The 21,618-nt window shown below is 33.8% G+C and overlaps 1 protein-coding gene across 1 annotated transcript in view; it reads left to right on the top strand.

The window, feature by feature from the left end:
• LOC149803206 (microsomal triglyceride transfer protein large subunit-like) overlaps positions 1-21,618 on the top strand; it is a 144,367-nt gene that overhangs the window by 51,003 nt on the left and 71,746 nt on the right. The window contains exons 11-16 of the mRNA XM_089952828.1: positions 180-398; positions 1,902-2,119; positions 6,735-6,832; positions 12,430-12,551; positions 14,967-15,164; positions 17,258-17,412. Of these exons, the coding sequence (XP_089808954.1) occupies positions 180-398; positions 1,902-2,119; positions 6,735-6,832; positions 12,430-12,551; positions 14,967-15,164; positions 17,258-17,412 (1,010 nt within the window). The remainder of the gene's footprint in view (positions 1-179; positions 399-1,901; positions 2,120-6,734; positions 6,833-12,429; positions 12,552-14,966; positions 15,165-17,257; positions 17,413-21,618) is intronic.

Below are 21,618 nucleotides of genomic sequence, written 5' to 3'. Positions count from 1 at the left end.
CTGATCTACAGGCACATTATGCTATGGCAGATCAGGATCTTTGAGGTATGTAGCTTAACTTGACTAATAAGTGAGTACGTATGGTACCTACAGTTATGGTTTGAGAGCATTAGACAGTTGAAAATTTCTGTCACATAAAAGCACAGTACAGATTGGCTTCAAGTATTGTCTGTTTTCAGAATGTACAGGATTACAAGAGAACAGTTTTGGGGAAACTGGAAAGGTGCAAGGGGGAGGAGAGCTGTATTCTGATGTACCTGCGGTCAATGGAGAATGCAGGGCTTCCTGACCTCCTCCCCTCCCAGCTAAAAATTGCTGCTGAGGCCAACTCCTCTATGGTTGCCTACACAGCTCTGCATTCTCTCAGAAGAATTCCACAACTGCACTTTAAGGATGAGGTATGCTATCACTGAATCACAGTCATCCACTTTATTTTTAAAAAGTCCGATAGTTGAAACTGGTCAATAATTTACTGGTTTTGTAACATGTAATTCTAATAGTAGTAATACAATACCTGCCCCTGTTAGCTTCTCTGAGATAGAAATTACATATGTCCAGATTAGAACATCATCCGATTAGATAGAGAGTTTAAGAATTTCTAGAATAGAAGGAACACAGACCCATTCATGTGCATTAAACGTGCTTTTTTCTTGAACACATTTGTTTACAACAGTTGTGTTCAAATCTCACTCTGAAAATTTGTCTTTTTCTTCTGTCCTAAGATGCTTCAGTGATTCTTATTAGTTTTTCCGTATTATTTGATTGACTGTGACTTCATTTCTTAGAAATTAAGTGTTTGTAAAAGCTCTGTTGTTAGATTTGAGGTATTTATTGTACCATTTTTTATATCTAGTAGGACTTAATCCTATTATACCCTTCCATTTCAATGATAGGGTAAGTAATAGTTATATATATGCATCTGATTTTAGTGCCACTCTATTGTTAATAAAAAAAAAAGTAATTGGATATTTCCAGAATTTGTAGGGTATGTCAGGGAGGAAAAAATTGGAAGAAAGTGAATGCACCCCTTGTTAAGGCATGAACAGCACCCTCTCAAGGCCCATAAATCAGTGAAGGAGATGAATAGATCATGCAACCCAGATAGGGGAGATGTAGTACTCATGTTCTAAAGTTTTAAAGAGGGTTTGTCCTTCAGATCAAAGTCACTTGACAGATTAAATGGTCATTGGTTTTTTGAGTATGGTTTCTAGTCATTAGAGCCCCATCATTGTTATGTGAACAGGGATTGTATGCTACCAATCAATCCTCTTGGGGACAGGCAATTGGCATATATGCTTCTAACAAGGAATGGGGGTCAGACTGGCATCCCTACATTCCCATGTAATCCTTACAGGATGTGGAGGCATCCATTCAGGGAAGTGAATCTTCCTTCCCAATTATGGCATAGCTGATCATCTTCTTGTGTTGAGTCAAAGACCTGGGGTAGGGGGAGCCATACTTCTTTCCCTCAGATGATCAAGGAAGGATGACAGGTGTTCTCATAATTGTAGAAAGTTTTTAGTAGCTTAATTAATTTAATATGCAACACAGTATATGCCATTAATTCTTGACCTGCATATAATGGGATCTTACAAGGAAATCAGTATTTGAAATGAGTTTAAATCTTAGATTGGATTGATCACATGATGAAAATCACTGATTTTATTCAGTAAGACCTACAGATATATGTAGTGAAATGACTTATGTACAGACAGATGCCTTGGTTATAATGCTGTGACCTTAGCATCATTATTTCATCCTGATATCAGAAGGTCATATTGCATTTACATAATGCAGAAACATGCGCAATGGATCTTTGAAATATAATACAACTGATGCAGCATGCCATGTGATAAATTTTAATTTTGAATTAGATTTAATGATTCAGATCTTATTTTCAGGAAACAACAGCACTGCTGAAGATATACCATCAGAAAGACAGGCAATATGATATAAGTGTTCGAGCAGCTGCAGTGGATATATTACTCAAGAAAAATCCGTCCAGTCATGTAATTCGCAATATTTTGCTAACAACTACAGCTGATCAGAAAGATTTTGAACTGTCTACATATGTAAATAAACTGCTCATTGATCAAATGAAAAGTGACAAAAAATTAAGGTAATTATCTGTACGTGTTCATGTTTTTTTTGTTTTTATCATCATCTTTCAGTGGATTTTCTTGTACTCCAGTAATTTTAGGGGTGTGATCTCAAATTAGAATTTTCTCTGTTACTGTTTAATAAGATCTTTTAAATTGGAACTAATTGATTATATTAACCAGGCTATTATTTTTTATATAATCAAACATACCTTAAAGGTCAGCTGTATTAGTCATTATCACCTTTCTTCAGAGGCCACATTTTTTCACTTTCAGAGATGGCTACTCATGACAGATTATACTGTATTTAAAGATCTATTTAAAAAATTGACAAGAGAATTGATGCAGTGATCAGCTTAGAAATTAATCAATCTCATGTTCAGTCTTGTCTCAGTGATCAGCTTAGAAATTAATCAATCTCATGCTCAGTCTTGTCTCAGTGATCAGCTTAGAAATTAATCAAACCCATGCACAGTCTTGCCTCAGTGATCAACTTAGAAATTAATCAAACCCATGCACAGTCTTGCCTCAGTGATCAACTTAGAAATTAATCAAACTTATGCACAGTCTTGTCTCAGTTATCAGCTTAGAAATTAATCAAACTCATGCACAGTCTTGTCTCAGTGATCAACTTAGAAATTAAACAAACTCATGCACAGTCTTGCCTCAGTGATCAGCTTAGAAATTAATCAAACCCATGCACAGTCTTGCCTCAGTGATCAGCTTAGAAATTAATCAAACTTATGCACAGTCTTGTCTCAGTGATCAACTTAGAAATTAATCAAACTTATGCACAGTCTTGTCTCAGTTATCAGCTTAGAAATTAATCAAACTCATGCACAGTCTTGTCTCAATGATAAGATGCAAATCATTGCAATTTGAAACATAACATAACCTGGTTGGTCTTATAATGGAGCAAATGTTGAATACTGTTTTTGCAGGGCTATAAGTCGATGAGAAGTATAAGTTGAATGAGCAAATCTGTCAAATTTTTCATCCTTCATCGATTTTCAAGTCAATGTAGAGAATAATATAAAGCCAGATCAATAGCTCTTCTTCATCTTTTTCACTTTGTTCCACACAACATTGCAAACTTTATCCTATATGTAACTAAGTAACCTTTCAGGTCATTATCATTAAAAAAAACTAAAAGTACCTAATTTGTTTCACACAAAGTATTTTAAATGTATTATGTACTTTTAGCTACATATAATGATGCTGACTTTAAAAAATTTTGATTTACAGCTAGGATAAAATTTGTGATGCTGTATGGAATTAAACTATAGCAACTTCCTGTTTCATAAATATGAAAAGTATCTCTGCAAGCTATTTCAGATTATCAGCAATAGAGATTGCATCATTAATGTTAAAATGCTTTTTCAGTAGTTCTTCTTTGAAGAGAGTTACAGAGAGAGAGGCATATGTATTCCATTGCATTTTTCTTTTTGCATTTTGTTTTCAAAAAAAAATATTATCACCTGATATTAGAGAGTGAGAGAGAGATTTCAGCTCTTCATGTTTGTTTTTTTTGGTACTGTAGAGCCCCTGTTTAGCTGAAATTTTTGTCAAAGAGAGAAAACATAAATAAGTTAAATAGTAAATGTAAACTATTAAAATACATACCATACTCCTTCAGAGGTTAAATATTTACAACATTGATCTCCATATAGACTCCATTTAAGTTAAATCCCAAGAATGACCATTTCTCATGCTGTCTAATTTTCTTTGCAAGGACAATGACCTTTCCATTCCCCCCACCCACAAGTTTATTTTTTAAAAATTGCATGTACTCTTCCTGTACTTAAGCGGCAGTTGTATTTGATCATTGCTTATAATTTAAATTGCTGACAGTTCTATCGGCAAGTTCAATAGATGTCACTGGTTGGAAATTTACATGAGTAAGCAGCATTTCCTTTCATTATACAGTACCATATTCATAATAACCTATAGGTAGCCTCATTTCCCTATTGATAGCCTCAATAATCTGATCGGTCTGCCGAATCTTGACCTCAAACAGGTGTTAACTTTGAAAACCTGACTACAGCTATAGCATATTTAATAGGCATGTAAATACCACTGCACAGCCATGTGATTCTTGGGCAATGAAAGTGGTAACTAAAACTACAAGGAATTGTTTACCCAGTGGTATTAATTGATAATGGAATATTAATGCACTTGTACATGAGTAAGATCACAGTCATCAGGTAAGTGAACAATAGGGATTGCAATCATTAAGACCTTTCTTTTCTCTCATAATGGGGCATAATTTTTATTTGATCATGAGGTGCAAGAAGATAAATATGATGGAATATGTGTCTTTATCTTCTAACTTGTCAATTTTGATGCACATATATGTAACCAGATTTAAACAATGTATATTGCTAGTGCATGCTGCTTTAGTGCAATTATATCTGATGTACATTAATTTATAATACTGACGATCGTGTAATTGTTTAAAATCCTTCTTAATGTGGGGTCCTCTATTTTTTCATTTATGGTCTCTTCCCCAAAATGAAATATTTGTTACATATTATTTTTGTCCTTATTAGAGAATTTTGTTTTCAGTGTGAAATTATTACCTGACATGCAATAAAATGATTTGGATGACATAATCCATATATAAATCGGTTCAGGGTATAAGATGAACCTAAAATTTTCTGGCCAAAAAGTATTGTCTTATAGGCCAGCAAATACGGTATCCACCAATACATTGTTCCAGTTCTAGTATCTTGCTCTAAAATCAATATTTGGATTAATTCTAATTTAATAAGCTAAGCTAGACTGTATTTTGAAAAAAATTATTTTGTTTTATAACATTTCAATAAATGCATACACATATAGGTGCAGTTTTGGCAAGCTGTGTGAATATTTTCCTAAACTAAATTATCTGTCCTACCAGAATTTGAAAAGTTTGTGCTTTTATTAGAATTTGAATGGGATAGAATACTTAATTAATTTCTCATGCCTTCAAATTTTTCACAAACCGGATATCAATAAAAGTTATAATAATTTTTATTCTGTAATTTGTATTTGAGAGAACATTTTCTTGTTAAAATTTTGCAAATTTTAGGTACATAAACAATTATAATTATTTTGAATGTAAATATTTGTACCCCAGACAAATTTACCTGCAAGAAATTTGGAAAAAATGCCAGTACAAAAAAATACCTCAAGAAAAATGTAGTCACATAGACCTTAGAATCTCTCTTCAAAACTGCAATGTCTGGCAGGAAATGTGTCATTTAGAACAGAAATGAGAGATGTCATCTTGATTGCCATAACAAGATCTCAAAATGGAACTAATTTACTGTGAATTCTTTCACATTTGCATGTATAAATTATTTGTCATTTTTTGAAAAAAATAACATTAAGTTTATACTTAAATTTATCAAAATGTCTCCAACAGGAATGGAACTTTTAACTGATAAAGTTTACATTTAGTTTTTAAATCATGATTTCTAGCAGCCACTAAATCCTTGAAAATTGTTACTCAACAAATAGAAACAAATTTACTGTATAAGATTTACAGTATTTGCCATGAACAATTTCAGATTCATTGGAATTTTGTTTCATGAAGGAGTATATGAATAGAAAGAAGAACCCTTACCATTACCTGACTGGTCTGGAGTCCAAAATGAATTGGTCTTACATATGTAAATGTAAAATAACATATTTCATTATTGTGAATTGTCACTATTCGTATATGCCAGCCATATTATGTTATAATGTCCATCAATCTGTAACCAACTTTGTTCCTGCAAACAAATTAAAATTCTCCACTGTTCACAGTTACTAGAATTTGTGGATGGCTTGTACTTGGTGCAAAGAAGAAACCAGTTGAATCTGGGTCCAAAGATCAAGGCCACTGTGACTGAAAGAAGTCAAACGGTCTCTGCATCTACATCATTGACCTGAAGTTATTTTATAGATGGTTTGCATTTAGGGTAAGGAGAATGCCTGTCAGTTTTGGGGTCAGAAGGTCAAAGGTTTTGTGACTGGAAGAAGAAAATGGTTTCTGCACAAAAAGTTTATGTTGTCAACTATACATACCTTTATCAAAGTTTGTGAATGACTTGCATTGTAGGTATGAATGAAGCATATTTATTTTTGGGTGAAAGGTCAAATTCACTTTGAATAAAAGAAGGAAAATGGTTTCTGTGCAAGAATTTTAGTTCTTCGCCATGTACCTTGACTAAAGTTTTTGGACACTTTCCACTAAGGTATGGAAGAGGCCTATTGATTTTGGGGTTACAAGGTCAAATGGCAAAATTGTTGTGGCTTAAAGAAAACTTAATTTGTAGAATAACTTTTGTGATTTTCATAAGTTCCTTGAACTAATTTTTTGGATGGCTTGCACTTAAAGAAATACATAAACCAATAGATTCTGGCTTTTAAAGGTCAAAGGCCATGATCATGGTAAGCCTAATAAGAAAATAATGGTTTCTGTGCATTAAGTTTAGTTGAAGACAACATACCTTGACCAAAGATACAGGTCATTATGACAGGTCTGGAGTCAATCATGTCCTGTTAGTACCTGCATCGAGGACTACTACACATGGGTTGGGCATATAATGTTCTGTTTATGGTACTCGTGTTAAATTTTATTTTTTTATCTTCAATTTTTTTATTTTACAGATCTGTTATGGCATCAGTACTAGAAGATATTTGGTTAAATAATTATCATGTAATGTCACAAAGAGGAAAGTCCAGTGCATATAGCAGTCTTTTAGCAGGTATGTTGGGCTAAAGTCTAGTGCATATAGCAGTCTTTTAGCAGGTATGTTGGGCTAAAGTCCAGTGCATATAGCAGTCTTTTAGCAGGTATGTTGGGCTAAAGTCCAGTGCATATAGCAGTCTTTTAGCAGGTATGTTGGGCTAAAGTCTAGTGCATATAGCAGTCTTTTAGCAGGTATGTTGGGCTAAAATCTAGTGCATATAGCAGTCTTTTAGCAGGTATGTTGGGCTAAAGTCTAGTGCATATAGCAGTCTTTTAGCAGGTATGTTGGGCTAAAGTCGAGTGCATTTAGAAGTCTTTTAGCAGGTGTGTTGGGCTAAAGTCAAGTGCATATAGCAGTCTTTTAGCAGGTATGTTGGGCTAAAGTCAAGTGCATATAGCAGTCTTTTAGCAGGTATGTTGGGCGAAGTCAAGTGCATATAGCAGTCTTTTAGCAGGTATGTTGGGCTAAAGTCCAGTGCATATAGCAGTCTTTTAGCAGGTATGTTGGGCTAAAGTCCAGTGCATATAGCAGTCTTTTAGCAGGTATGTTGGGCTAACTCTAGTTGCAAAATACTTTTTGCTGGTAAACAGGTTATCAATCCTTTTATCAGCTATTTTCACTGACGGTGGAAAAATTATGCTCAGCATGATGTAAAACACCAAAATTGAATTAGCACTATTTTGCATGAATAATACTACCCGTACATAAAAAAACATGACTAATTTATAATGTCTGTTTCGATATACAGTGGTCCCCCTCTTATACACCCACCTCACCAGCAGCCACCTCTTCTGGGATCTGATGAATTTTTTTTTTTACAGAAGTACCATTTGTGGGTGGCATCCCCTCTGATGTGGCATGTGGTCTGCATTGTAGGCCAAAAATGTCAAATTTACCACCCACAAGCAGCCACATTTTATTTATATGTCCAGAACCAATATTTAATTCATACAGAAAAGGAATTAATCCAGTTATCTCCTGACATCTGTTTCTTGATATTATGTTTTCATTACTGAAAGAAGTGCCACCATTTACATGAAATGGGCACAGCAATGTTGGGATAGTTTTGGGCTTCACCCAGCTATTGAGTTCTTCTCTTTGATGATTATGACTGGACATAACTGTCAAGATCATAGCATGGTCCAGGAAAGCTAAAAATAGTTTGTATGGATTCACATAGAAAGATAAATTAACCTTGAACAAAACAGGGTACCAAATGAAGACTGAAAAATCATGTGACAGTACATGTATCACTTCCTTTATAAACAAAAAATTAATAAATTTAAAGAAAATTATTCAGCTTAACAACAATGGGGAGAGTTTAAGAGTTCTTGCAGACAAAATTGATCTTGGATGGTCTCAAACATCATTACAGACAAGGAGAATATTTTACAGAAGTGGGAAAATGGTGTAAATGGAAAGAGAATGATTCTAACTGCCAAGCACTGTTTGTACCAAGATTTAAATGATGTTTTCAAATGGTTTTGCAATGCTCATGCCAACAATACCCCACTCTCATTTCACATTTAAGAATCATTAATGTATGTTCACTTGAAATAATTCTATTTTTAAGACAAAAGGAACCTTTTAATTATTAATGCTAAATTCTTTGAAATTAAATGTAGCTTTTTTACTACATATATATGCCTATACTTCTCACAAATATGGAAAGGCCACTTGTCGTATACAGCCACTTTCCCAGTGCAGAAGGGGTGAACATATAAGAGTGGGACCACTGTAATGAAAAAAATTAGTTGTGATTCAGTGCTTTGATAAGCAGTCAAAATAAACTGTTATTTTATGTGCATTTTTTTTTTTGTTAACTTTACATTGCCCAAATCGTGCAGTATTTTATGATACTACATAGCTCCATACTGCAGACCTGCCAGCTCTTACGTCTTTGCTATACATCTTATGAAAATTACCCTTAAAATACGGACTTAGGCATACTAGCAAAAACTAGGAAAAAACTATCATTGCCACAAATCTGGATAATTGGTTCATCTTTGTTTTATTTGGATCAGGATTCATCTTAGAATTAGTGAAATTAGTCAGGTGACCAGACTAACTTTACAGCAGCACCCCAGACGCTTTTAACTGCACCTATTTGTTCATGTGAAACGTCTGCATAATCGAATCGTTGATTATAGAATTTTTAAAAATGGCATCCAGAAAGCGATGCATGTTTAAGACGAAAGGGAAAATAAGCTTCTAGAAAAGTGTTAATAATCAACACAGAAGAATAAAAAGGAGTATTAAGATTCTTGTGAATAAAAGCTGGAAAGGACACAATTACATTTAATGGACATCATGTGCCAGTCTGAGTATGACTCATGGCAGGAAATATGATTGCCATCGTCATGTGAAATGGAAAATAAATTCCAGGAATTATATCAAGTTGAGAGACACATGCCATTGAGCTAAATAGGGTTTGGAGCTAGAGTTTGTGCAACTGTACTAGTGGTAAATAAAGTATATGCATACATTACAAACTTTTCAGTTGAACATAATGTTTATTGTCGATACATCAAACTTTTAATTGTTTTCCACCTTACTGAAAACTGATCAATCTTATGGAAAAAATCAACTGCCTTACTGAGACGGACTCATCAGGGTTGGCAGGTCTGATAACAACTGTGTCTAAAAATAGTATCGTGTATTAGGAACTACTTTGTAAACAAACCATGTACACTTATATTGTAGATGCTTAGCTTTTGGTTAATGAGATTTGTTTGTGAATGAACTGAACAAACTGTTCTGTTACTTTCAAAGTATAGACGATAAAGTTAATGATGTGGACATGATCACTGAGTCACAAATGAAACTTTCAAACAAGCATACAAATGAACATGATATTCACAATTTCAACAAGAATCATGAGAGATGCAGGAATTGATAATACAATTCTGATCATTTAGAAGACTGAAATATTCATAAGTTTTCACAATATAATGGTTATGACTAGGACCTATATAAATAGCACAGAAAAGCATATTGAGGCCAAGGGATATCATATATCTATCAGATACATACCATTTTACAAATCTGTCAAAACGCTAAATTTGAACACAAAATGCAACTGAAGGTTTTGGTAGGAAACTAACAGCATCTGAACCAATAAGCCAAAATTACGAAAAAAAAGTAATATTTTCACTGGCTACATGGACTGTCATACAACAGCTGCTTTACAATTGTTCCCATTTAACTATTTTGATACAATGTTAGGCTAGCAGTACAAGCCATATAGGTCATAGCTGGGGTCCCTCTAACAGCAAGCATGCAAGTCACAGGGTATAAAGATGTCTTCATTAGCTGGTAATAAGAATGGCAATAAAGATACTTATATTTATGGATCTTGAATTTCCTCAGAATGTACTTTCTTAGTAAATTTTGCAAATCTGAGTTACATGACCCATGTCATTCATTCCAAAACTTGATACACACCATGAAATTGTACTGTAAATTTGACTACATTTCCAACTGAAATCACATTCTCCTTACAGCACTCAAAAGGAAATGTGATATTCCATAGAATCTTAGAAATTTCAGTTAAAAGAATTAATATGCTTTGCATGTTATGATTCAAAACAATTAATGACAGAACAGAAAGAGAAATGCAGTTTATTCAATGCTAGTCCACTTCTCTTATCATCTGTACATCATATGGACTGACTGAACTATTAGAAAAGAAAATAATACATCCAGTCCATTACAAGCAGAAAAGCGAAATGAGTTGGATCAATAAAAAACAAAATCCATTCATTCAAGACCAACTGGAAAAGTTGTTTCAGTGCACATTCATTCACAATATTACTCTAAATTTCATTTTAAGTAGACCAAAACAATAATTTTTTAAAACTAATGCTGATGGCGCATCTAAGTTCAAAGGTCACTGGGCATTGCTATGTGCTTATTAATATTGTTACTGTGTATTGATAAATCTATGGTTGTGTATTTATTTTGGAATACAGCATAAATTCAGTTACTTTGTTTCTTGTAGTCAGCTGTTTTTTTTATTAAGCCTCAGGTATAAAATAATTAGTATAAAATGAAAAGGTTACTGCATTTGTATGGGAAAATATAAACTCATCTTTTTAGACTAATGCTGCACTCCATAGGTCATAATTACTGAGAAAAAACTCATTCACATTTCCCTTACAAATGCAGTAACCTATAACTATTTATTCAAGTTCCATACATTCAGTGTACATTTGAAACGATAATACTTGATCACTGCAGAGCCATGTAATCTATTGCAACCAGAACTAGTTTTGGCCACTAAACCATTCTAATGTTCAGAAAGGCACGATTAATGTCTAGATGATTAAGTCTCAATTTGCTGTGTTTACAAATTAACCCATTGGATTTAAAGATATGAAATTAGTTTGAAATGAGAGAATTAACTGTCTAATTTGTAGATTTCTTACCTAGAGCTTTGACCATTGTTATTTATTACCAGACTATTTAGCTTTCAGATTCAAAATTCTCATAAGAGAAGTTTAATAGGATAGCTGTGACCATAATTTAATTTTAGCATTTTCAAAAATACAAGTCATACAGTTCATGTAGGTATTCAGTTCCAACTATTTCAGCTATGTGTGGGATGTTTTACAATTTCATTACAGATAACATATACTTTTACATGGAGATTATTCGCTCAATTTTTCTACAAGTTGATCAGTATTCCTTGGAAGATCGTTATATAAATGACCTGAGAAATAAATAACACAAACTCATTGTTAAAGTACATCAAAGATTTTTAGATGAGGTTTGATCCTGCTTAAACTGGATTGAATGTTACCTGCAGTGATGTCACATTGAAAACTATGCATACTGGAAACAAATTTGACTACTATCCACATCCTGCACTGATAATGATTACACACAATGTCTTATTTGCTTTACCCAATTTAATGCCAGTGCACCATTGTAAAAGTCAATAGTGGTTGATAGTCTGGAACTTACCTACAGAGTACTCAACAGTCAGGAATGAGCAGACTTTGGTAAAACTTCTTAAACTTATTAAAGTTTAGAGCAACAATACAATTTTGTTTAAGATCAATAAAAGTGACTGCTGAAGTGTATTATAGAAGTTAGTAATTGAAATAGACATGTTGATGAACTTGTTAATTGATAAGAAATGAGTATGGAAGAATTATGTGCACCTCTCCCATGATATCTCATGCATGAGTCCAGAAGCATAGACCACATTATAAGCAAGATTTTGAGTTAACTAAAAACAAAATTATGAGAGAGACGCCATCCCTGCTGGACATGGAGAAAAACGGGGTGGGGACAAGGCTGGTTAATGGCAGATTACTCATTTTATAGTAGTGCTATGAATAATTATCAATAAAGAACTTTTTCTGATAAAGTTGTTCTCTGTTTTTGGTATAAATTAAATTTATTTCCAAGATAGGCAACTTTTCAAAGATCATTAACCTTTTAACTTTTCATTTATTCCACCCCATTAAAAGATTTGATACAAAAGATTTAATTAATGCGATAAAACCAAGCAGGTCCTTGAATAATGCACTTTATTGTGGGTTTTTTTATTATTGCAAATTTGTTTTGAGCTTATTTCATTTGTAACTGATATTTCTATATTTCAGAGACTCAAGACACAAATTGTACCTATGGGCTTTATATGCAGATGTCCAGAACAGGAGTGATGAAGAGATCCTCCATGATAGTAGACTTAGTAGGGGAAAACTACAGACAACCATTCCTAAATGTAAGTGTACCTATGGGCTTTATATAGGAGTGATGAAGAGATCGTCCATGATAGTAGACTTAGTAGGGGAAAACTACAGACAACCATTCCTAAATGTAAGTGTACCTATGGGCTTTATATAGGAGTGATGAAAAGATCCTCCATGATAGTAGACTTAGTAGGGGAAAACTACAGACAACCATTCCTAAATGTAAGTGTTAGTTTGGCACTGAAAAGCAGAGCAGGCATGGAACCAATGCAGTGGTCCCCAGTTACAAGGCAAACATGTATGCAATAAAAACAGCTCATGAGTGTGATCATGTTAGGAAAGCAGGCACGAAGTGGTTCAGTAAGATGACCTATTACTGGAGGTATGAGGATTATATGGAGAGGGGTCCTTTTAACAGAAAGTATTTCATTAGAAATTCATCTTGGTTAATAAGCGAGTTCCACAAACTCCCCAAATTAATATGGTTTTTTTTTGCTTCTTTCTTTTCTATACTTTATGGTTTATATTAATAAAGTGCTCTTTTGCAGCTGGTTTTTTTAACTGAACCCTTGTTAGTGAAAAAGCAAGACATGGTTACTTTCAATTATTATTGGGAACATTACTGTCGTCATTGTCATTATCAAATTGTTAGGTTTGATTAAAAAATTTCATTTGCATAACACTTTGATAGATTTTCATGAAACTTAGCATGAATCATTATAAAGCTGTTGTATTGATCTAATGACAAAGAAATGCTTGAAGAAAAGCTAATTACACCACCACCAACATGTCTAAAAAATTTGGCAAACATTTACAGAGGATCTCTTTGATAATGAGCCTCCCTGTAGTTTGATGTGTTTATTAGGCTGGCCAGCTTAGTTTTTTAATGGGAGAACTACTGTAAGACAATTCGTTCTATGACATGCTTGATTTGCCTATTGATAGTGGGGTTAAATTTGCATTGAAAATTTACATTAAGGTTTTGGTTGAAATCTTTTCATTTACCCATTTTTATGTGTATTTTATTTGTATTGTGTGTTTGAACTTTGTCCTTAATTGAGGGTAGGAGTTTGGGCCTACCCAAGTAATGTCATTTTTTACTAATATGTTTACCAGAATTTGCTTACAGGACCTTGGTTTTTCACTTGGAAATTCTATTGCCTGTCCGAGTTGAGTTTGTTATGATGTTTATTGGAATTTAAGTTCAGTGCCTGACCTTGTTTGTTTATGAATTTGATGGGAAAATCTAACATGCCTGGCATTTTGTTGTGTCATAGGTCAAGTGGAAGTCTGTATATAAGCGACTGGGTGGGCAGTTATTTATTCCTATCTTAAGATCAGTCTGTGGTGGAATCATTTTTAGTTGTGTTCAGTTATAATTTGAGAGGAATTATTTATTTTAAATTATTCACTGGAATTACAAAGTGCTCATTGCCATTTCAGTCTAAAACATTGTTTTGGGATTATTGAGGACTCATTCAAAGATATGAGATTATATTCTTTTGATAGATCAAAACTACTGGTACATCAGCACATTCAAGATGCTTGGAATTTTTTCAGAACATAATAGTTTTGGACTTATGATAGAGCATTTAGAATTATTTGGGATTTAATACACAAGACAGTAAGTTCCTTGTAAATTTTCAATTTGTATTCTTGAGAAATGCATTTTTTAAAATTTTACAAAACTTGCTGGTTGTACTTCCTTCTGTTTCTTACTCTTTAAGACCATAAAGTTGTAACATTATATTTACAAAACCCTTGATGGAATATATTCTTACTCGGAAGAATCATTATCATGGAAAGACAATTCATTCTGCCACACTTTTGCTTATCACTTTGACTCTGGGGTCAAGGCCCAGTTATAGAAAATTTTTATTCAGTTTTTCTTTTTGTATTTGCTGATATTTCCTAAACCGCATGATGGATTTTGTTAATTATTAGGGTGATCATTAGGAAGCTAATAAAGTTGATTTTGTGACATACAGATTCAGTCTATTGAACTTGAGGTCACTTTCACATGGTTTATAGCAGTGCTTCAGTTGTGGGCATAACTTGCAGACACTAGCCATCTTATTTAGTACATTTGAAACATTTACACCATTCCCTCATTTACCCATGCCCAGATAACTAAAAATCCATTTGTTGAAACAGTGCAAACATGTGGATTGATGGTTGTTTCCCACAGTCAGAATTTTAAAATCAATTACAGCAGTCCTATTTGTCATGCTTCAGCCTCTCCTTTTATAAAACTTTACCAGTTCTGGTGAAAATGAGAAGTTACAAACCACTAAGCAATAAACGATAGTTCTGTTTAAGGATGCAGCATCATTACATTTATAGTTTTGCTGCTGTGGGGTGGGCTATTGTGGCAAAATATTTTTTTTCTTCAGAATACTTTAAGATTAGTTTGATTAAAGTTTTTACCTTTTTTTCGATCATGACAGTTTGGTATCTATGCTGAGGGGTTGGAGTCTCTTTTATCAGAAGAAACAGATCCCTTGGAGGAAGGGGTGGAGGCCACAGCAGGGATGGGACTGACCCTTATGGATGTTCTCCTCCCCCCTGTGGAATTTTTCAGGGGATCAGGGGGACTTATGTCAGCTGTATGGAATGCCCCCTCAGAACCAGTTTCGGCTTTACAGGTATATGTCTAGCATTTATATTGTAGATAACATCTCTGAAAGCTATTTAAGATTAAAACTAATGGTACTAGAGAAATGTACTATGACCAAAAAATGAAAGCTAAAGACAGGCATTTATAGTACACTGTGTATTATTTGAAGTTGGTACAACCTCCAAATTTTCTTTAACAAATATTTTATCAAATTAAGAATAATTATTACTGACCTTAGGTATCATGTCCTTGTTTATTTTAATCACATAAAGAAATTCCAATATTGTTCAATTTAAAATGTAGCAGCTGAAGCAATCATCTTTGGGAAACCATGTTGCTTTTTCTGCGGTGACTCGGAAAATTTTTCCTGATGCATTCACGTTATAAAAACCTAAAAAATCAAAGAAGAGATTCATTGAATATTAGTATTAACCAGTCCTACCACAATGCTTTGCAGAAATTGTCCACAATCCTTGTAATTGAATGTTAGTATGAACCAGTCCTACCACAATGCTTTGCAGAAATTGTCCACAATCCTTGTATTATAATTTTTAGCTCACTTGGCCTAAAGACCAAGATAGGATATGGCCTGTGTTCAGTGTGCATCATCGTTCCTAGGTGCATTGTCTGTTAAGAATTGCTTTTTGCTTGTCTCATAAACCTCAGAGCAAATTTCAACCAAATCAGGCAAAAAGCATCCAGCTACAAAGGATTTTAATATTTTGGTACAAATGATGCATATGCACCAGAAAATATTGCCAGCATTCCATAGAATATAACATTTTAAAAATGACTTCTAAAAGAACTGCTGAACAGAATTTGAGAAAATCTGAAAAAAGTATATTGCTTTCAAGATCTTCTCAGTTTTTTTTATAAATGATGCTGATTTGTCATCAAATATGGCAACCATTACTTACAGTATTATGACAGCCATTACTTACAATATAGTAGATTTGAATGAGTTGTTCTCAAGAACTGCTGAACAGACTTGGACCAAATTTAACTTTCAAATTTACATAAATGGTGCTAATCCATCATTAGTGAATAACAGAAACACCCTAATGACTTATTCTAAAGAACTGCTTAAAAGAATTCGCCAAAATTTTATAGAAAGCATCCTGACATAAAGACCTTTCAGAATTTTGCAAATGATTTCAATTTGCTATCAAGTATGGTCACTGTTAGCAAAATAATAGAAACACTTTCCATAATTTATTCTCAAGAACTACTGAAAAGTCATTGACCAAATCTTATCAAAACATTGTGAGATGAAGGCCATTCATATTTATCCCAGAGCCGCAAGTCTGTCATCAAGAATGGCTACCATCAGTAAAAATATACAAACTTTAAAGAAACTTGTTCGAAAGAACCACAGAATAGAATTTGACCAAATATGCATTCTGGAATGAAGATCATTCAGTTATGTAAGATTGTGCTGATCTGACATTAATATGGCTGCCTTTACAGAAACTAGAAAAAATATATAAATTTCTTTTCAGAATCTACTTGACAGAGTTCGAACATATTCGACAGCATTCTGACATGAATACAGATGATATTAATCTAAGTTCAATTTGAACACATTTGTCCTGATATGAAGGTCTTTAATTTTTACAGATGACATTATTCCACTGTCAGATATATCCAACATTTTAAAAAAATAGACAAAGTAAAGGATTTCTTAAAAACTATTCCACAGATTTTGACCAAATTTTTATAAAAGGCATCCTACCAATGATGTCATATTTTAGAGCCAGTTACGTTATTTATAATTTTGGGCACAGAATATGTATACTGCAACAACTTAATCAAAGGACTATAAATTTGTCTCCATGATGAAGTGTCTTTATATACTTTTCTTCACAAGGCTTTAGGTTGTCAAACATTTTAAAGGTTCAAGGTCAGAAGTGAATAATTTTATAAATGGATTGTAATTCACCAGCAGTACTTTTAATTTATATAAATTACAACTTGGATCATGTGTTACATCAACTTGTTGATGCGTATTTATTACCCCACCAGTTTCAAAGAAGCTGCATGAAAGAGACTTTCATTATTTTATGTTATTATACATGTATATCTCATTTCAATATAAAAGATGGAAAACATCTTTTTTTGCAGGCAAATCTTTTGCTACAAGATCATAGTCACCGTTTTCACCTGGCAAATGGGTTGATAGTGGAACTACAGGTTCTTGGTGTAGCATCCATTGATCTTTCAGGGTCAGTCAGCATCAGTCTCTGGAATCGAAACTCAAAGTCTAACATTAGAAATAGGTGAGAATGCCATTTTTCGTTTGGGATGGTTGTCTTAGTTTTTTTAATTTATTTCAAATAACCAAACAGATTCATGCATTTATATGGAAATAGTTTTGTACTTGAAATAATTGAACTTCATGATATGTGGATATGTTCATTGTAACGGTGAAGTCCTTTTATGTTACAACTCTATGATCACAAACTTAACTAACAGAAAAAACCCAAAGCCAACAAGTTTTATAAAACATAACAGTTTAATTATCAAAGTTATAAAATGAAAAATGTGAGAGGAACTTACAGTATTATGAAGTGAATCCAAGCTAGTCCTCATAAAGGTCTATGAAAGTCCTAAATGAAAATAAAGTTCCTTATAAATTCCAATACAGGAAATGTGCTGGTCCTCCAATATCCATGTTATTGTCAAGATGGTATTGTCCAGAATTCCTTCAAATAATTTATAACAGTTTCAGAATAATACTATAGTTCAAATAATGAGCACTTTCTATTTCAACTGAACAGTTCAAACAAATGTTTTTCCTCTCAAATAATATCTAATTATAACATAAAACATGTCTGCAGACTTACAACACAGTAAGTGTGAACTACTCTGAAAATCGGAATGAATCTGGTTGCTTAGTTTTCTCCTTTATATATACTTGCAACTGTACTTCGCAGTAGACTGCACGTAACAGCATATACTATTGAAATTGTGTCAAATTAAGCATATTCACGTGACCTCACACAACCAATGGGAAGCTACGTAATTATTCTTGAAATATCGATATCCCATCAGTCAGGGCTGTTCCAGTAAAACATATATCCCCCCCGGGGACGGCACTTCAAAAAAACTTCTGTAGGAGGTTGTGTTTCAAACTATTTTGATTCTGACAGTGGAAGGTTGGTTAGGAAAATCACTTCTGTTGTGGGTTGTGCTAACAAAATGAGAAATCGCTGGTGGGTTTGTCAGAAAGAAGAAAGAAAAAAAACCGAATATATATTTAAAATCGCATCTACCCCCCTCCTAGCAGTCTAATGTGAATAAAACATTGGGTCAGAAAATGATGCCAGTACACGCTAGTGCACGTACTTTGTACGAATTCCCGTACTTTTAAAGCAGTGATACGCGTTTGGCAAATTACGTCAGCGCCGCAGATATAAAAAATGTGCTTTGCGCAATATGCAATTTTTTATTAAACTTTTAACTTTAACTTTAAAAGTGCATTTCGCGACATAATTCGTGCTGCCGCAGCTGTCTCACAACGCTTAATGCGACATCCAGATATCTGGATACTTTGGTTCGACATGAATGGCTGTTACATGAAATTTGATTCGTTCATTGGCCCTGAAACAGGCATTTTATGGAGTTTTAGCCTTACTTTCATCGTGGAAGTTTTACAAATGCGTGTTTCCAATAAGGGCCACACAGGAAACCAAAAATGTTTGAATCACAACACAGTTTGTCTTCAGACGACGTTTTTCACTCGGCAAATACTGGCTGGTGATAGCTATGATGACAATGAATTTCATGTATATCGGTCTGTTGGACATTAGAAAAATGTTTCTGGAAATACCAGTGTGTGATTTTGAGCCCAAAATTGATGTTGAGTGCGAGTCCGATGTATGTGTTGGATGGACAATATGCCGGTTATATTTATTAAATATGCCCATGTCGAAACAAGCAGACTATGGGAATGTTGGACTTAAAACCCTAATACAGCATTATGGAAGAGAAAAATCTGGCATAAGAGGCAGCAAAACACTGATTCAAGGAAGTGAATCTTTGGCAGGGTTCATGTTTTTTTTATTTAGGCGGGCGGTAAAATTCATATACTTGCCAGTCCTGCTTCAGTCACCTGCATATTGGGAAAATGTGTTGATCAGTTAGCTGTGATGATATTTACAATGACAGAATTTAGTGGTTGAAAGCCCCCCCCTCCCATCATCACCATTATAAGAGTACATCAAAAGAACATGCTGCAATAGCTAAGTGGCGAGATCAAAGGCTTTGACTGGCAGCTGGGTGGGAAAATCTACTGATATTTACAGTGCTTGAATTAAGAGGCAGAAATACCCAGAGATGTACATGTGGTCATTTATAACAGTACATCAAATAAACAACTTTAGCTTTCATTCTTGTGTTCATTTCCAAATGTAACGGAATAAGCAGTGCACGTGACCTCGGAATCATGACATGTTGAGACATAAGACTTGAATGAGTATTTTGGGGTTCAACGGCAAACTGACGAAGATTGTGAGATTCAGGAGAGGGCTAAAGTTGCTAGAACTGATAATTTGAAAGGGACATTAGCCAAGTGTATGAAAGTGTGTGATGCCTAGCTTAGTGCTTTGAATAAAATCTTCCTTGGATTGAAACAATTCAGACTCACTCTGATGGACAAGCAAGAGCTATGTCAGTGTTATAAAGAATGAAGAAATTAAACTCTATGGCAACCAATAGTTACTATAATTGGCATAGTTTTCTGAGAGGGGACTGCAACTTTTCCTGATGGGACTCATATTTTTACCAAAGTGGGAACCATGGACTCTTAGTTTAAAAATCCTAACGAGACCTCTGGTTCAAAACTTTTTTTCTGGGACAGAGATATCCAAGAGAGAATACCCATGGGGCCATACATGTGAGATGTTGAAAATTGTACAACTATAAAGAACAGTAACTTGTTGAAGCTAGTTATGCATATGCATTTCAGACAGCAGGCAATGAAAGGAGTTCACAGCACAGAATAATATTTGTACATCAAGGAGGAGGATCATATTAAATTCAGAAACAATTAACAGATTAATGCTCATAAGGAACATCAGAGAATCCCCATACAACATAATTAAGTGTGTGTAGATCTCAGGTTGGCAGAACCACTGAGCAACAAAAGAATAAAAAGACAAACTTTTGTATCATATGCAGATGTATGACCAAATGATGTACATGCTCTCTATGTGCAAAAATTAAATGACATTAAACATAAGAGACTGACGACTGACTGATCTGTGTAAACTCAAAGCAAGATGGATAAAATTTGACGTGTTTATGTTTGGTTCTTCCATATTCCATATATATAGATTATGGTGGTATTTTCTGCAGACCTTTTGGCACTTAGTTCCAAGCCATCATTTGGTATTTGTATTGCAAAATGGATAACTAAAAAAGTATATTATCTTGTACAATACATTTTTAAGCAGTATCATTAACTGATGATGAGATTGATGAAAACAATACTTGATGTCATTCTGATATATGGATTCTTTACTACACTACTAATCTGTTCATCCTGATTCTTTTTTTTTTTACATCTCCTTTAGTCTTACTGGCACCAGTGCTTTTAATAAAATTGTAACTTCTGTTTTCTTGCAGTCTAAATATTTATGATGATGTGTTATTGTCAAAAGGTAAAATGTGCTTAGTGTTGTAAAATCTAAAACTATTAATTAGCAAGGGACTAAAGTAAAAAGTGGACAGAAGTTATTGCCATATTACAGTGCTGTTAGAAACAACAGAATAGTTGTACAAGATGTATTTTGCACTGAGTTGTAGAACTAGCACTCGTATTGTCACCACATATTCTACTTAAATAATTATATCATTATTTTTGTATATTCCTGTCAGTATTTTCCCAGTGGTAGTAATTTTCTGATCTGATGTTCATTTCTTGTGCAATTTTTACACATCAAGAATTCTCACCGTATCATTAAAAAACAATGTAATCTGCACCAAATTGAGTTGTTGAGAAGAAATTTATTTTTTTAACCCAAAAATCACTGAAGCTATGAGTTCTTGCATTAAAGTCTCACATTAAATAACATTTGAAGTAGCCACGATAGTAGTTTAGTATGCAACTCTACCAATTTCACCTTTGGTATATCCAAATCTTGAATGTGATGGAGGAACATAGCTCCAAAATAAACACATCAATATTAGAACCTGTTCATTGACTATGAATCATGTATCCGAGTCCAACTGAATTGCTTGAAATTTTTTAATCCTTTTGACAACATCATAATTAGCTGTCAAATATGGAGTAAGCCTATAGTCTTTATGCCATCCCAACCAAGACCCCACCACAACCATGTGACCATGCCCAATGACATCACAGTAATAATCGCTATACAACTAGAGATGACATCTCTTCGAGAATTTTGATTTCAGTAGAGCTGTAACAGAGTGGAACAGTAAGAAAGAGTGACAGATATTTAAGTGTTAGGGAGATATTT

This window comes from Sinohyriopsis cumingii, chromosome 3 (genome assembly GCF_028554795.1).
Source record: "Sinohyriopsis cumingii isolate HCF-2022 chromosome 3, ASM2855479v2, whole genome shotgun sequence".
Taxonomy (NCBI): Eukaryota; Metazoa; Mollusca; class Bivalvia; order Unionida; family Unionidae; genus Sinohyriopsis; species Sinohyriopsis cumingii.
This window is presented reverse-complemented; position numbering and strand designations above follow the sequence as displayed.